At 60.8% G+C, this 1,757-nt stretch overlaps 1 protein-coding gene across 1 annotated transcript in view; it reads left to right on the top strand.

Moving 5' to 3' along the window:
* Positions 1-1,757, top strand: part of HDLBP (high density lipoprotein binding protein) — a 32,225-nt gene that overhangs the window by 21,206 nt on the left and 9,262 nt on the right. The window contains exons 17-18 of the mRNA XM_023521085.1: positions 719-1,048; positions 1,163-1,613. Coding sequence (XP_023376853.1) covers positions 719-1,048; positions 1,163-1,613 — 781 coding nt within the window. The remainder of the gene's footprint in view (positions 1-718; positions 1,049-1,162; positions 1,614-1,757) is intronic.

Raw genomic sequence — 1,757 nt, 5'->3', positions numbered from 1 at the left:
TGGGCGGTTTTTTGTGTTTTTTTTTTGTTTTTTTTAACATATGTATTAGATTGACTTTTTTTCTCCTTTTTAAAGTTTCACCAATCTCACAGCTTGGGGGTGAGCCCCACCTGGTTCTGACGTGTTACCCTTTTCCATTTTGCTGGGTTGGGCCTGCCTCACTTGTTAGCTTTCTGCAGGGCCGCTGCTGGCGAGGGCCTCGTGTCTGAGGGTGGGAGAGTCTCTTGGCGCCCTGTGAAAGCAGCACTGAAAAGGTGACAGCATCTACTGTTCCCTGCTCGTGCTGGCACGCCAGCTCTCCCCATGTCTGGGGTCAAGCTTGACAGGAGGAGGGAGAGAGCGTGCACTGTGGGTCTGCGTGGGTCTGGAGGGGTGTGGTCCCGTGTGCCCCCGTGTGCCTTCCAGATGGATCTGCCGGAAGAGCTGGCATCCGCAACGCGATCCCCATGTCCGGCCTTTCCTGGGCCCTGGTTTCTTGGTGTCAGCTGAGGACCGTGCTCAACTAGGGTCTCTGAGCTTGAAGTGGGGGCGCAGCTGGCCCTGCATCCCCCTGGAGCACCCGTAAAGGCAGGGCTGGAGGGCGCGCTCTGTGTGTGTGCTAAGTCTGCGTGCTCTGAGCCGTGGGGGCCTCTCTCGTCGCAGTGGAGGGAAGTACGAGGACAGTCTGGGTGGCCAGTGTCTCTTTTGGTGCCACTTGAGTAGCCCCACTTGGTGACAGTGTGAGATAAGTCCTACGCCATGCTGTTGTCCCCTAGGCCCTCCTGTTTACCTGCACCAGGGGCTGGGCAGGTGGCAGCGGGCCGATGTGTGGCCTTGGTTTCTGCAGCAAACCAGGAGTTTCACCGCCGACGTCCGCGCCAAGCCGGAGTACCACAAGTTCCTCATCGGCAAAGGGGGCGGCAAAATTCGCAAGGTGCGCGACACCACAGGGGCCCGCATCATATTCCCAACAGCTGAGGACAAGGACCAGGATCTGATCACCATCATGGGAAAAGAGGATGCGGTCAGGGAGGCCCAGAAGGAGCTGGAGGCCCTGATCCAGAACCTGGTGAGACCCAGCAGCCCAGAGCCCCAAGCTCAGCGAGGCCGAGCCACAGCTGCCTGCGCCTCATGGCATGGCCAGCGGGCCCTTGACCGCCCTTCCCTTCCCCCGACGCCACAGGATAACGTGGTCGAAGACTGCATGCTGGTGGACCCCAAGCACCACCGTCATTTTGTTATCCGAAGAGGCCAGGTTCTGCGCGAGATTGCTGAGGAGTACGGTGGGGTGATGGTTAGCTTCCCGCGCTCCGGCACACAGAGCGACAAAGTCACCCTCAAGGGCGCCAAGGACTGTGTGGAGGCGGCCAAGAAGCGCATCCAGGAGATCATCGAGGACTTGGTTGGTGCCAGGGAGCTTGGCGTGCTTCTCGGGCACAGCGGCGGGAGGGCGCCCCATTTGTCCCATCGGGCCCCACTCGCCAGGTTGCCTTTCTCACAGTCCAGCAGCCCCCCACTGCCGGGCCACGAGGAGCTGCCTTCACAAGCAGCTTACTGTTCAGTTCACGAATGCGCGGCACGTCCGGGGGAGAAGCTTCCCGCTCTCCTCTCCTCCTCCAGGGAGAAGGAAATAGGTTGAAGGAGAGGGGGTCACAGCGCGTCCAGGGGGGCCACAGCAACCGTGCTGCTTCTCCATCCAGCCTCGGAGAGCTTCGCTCTTGCCCCGCTCCCCACGGCCCCCTGCTGCGGCCTCGGAGGCGCTTTCTCTAGCGAAGCCC

Source organism: Pteropus vampyrus, unplaced genomic scaffold (genome assembly GCF_000151845.1).
Source record: "Pteropus vampyrus isolate Shadow unplaced genomic scaffold, Pvam_2.0 Scaffold291, whole genome shotgun sequence".
Taxonomy (NCBI): domain Eukaryota; kingdom Metazoa; phylum Chordata; class Mammalia; order Chiroptera; family Pteropodidae; genus Pteropus; species Pteropus vampyrus.
Note: the sequence above shows the minus strand (reverse complement) of the source record. Positions and strands in the feature narration are given on the sequence as shown.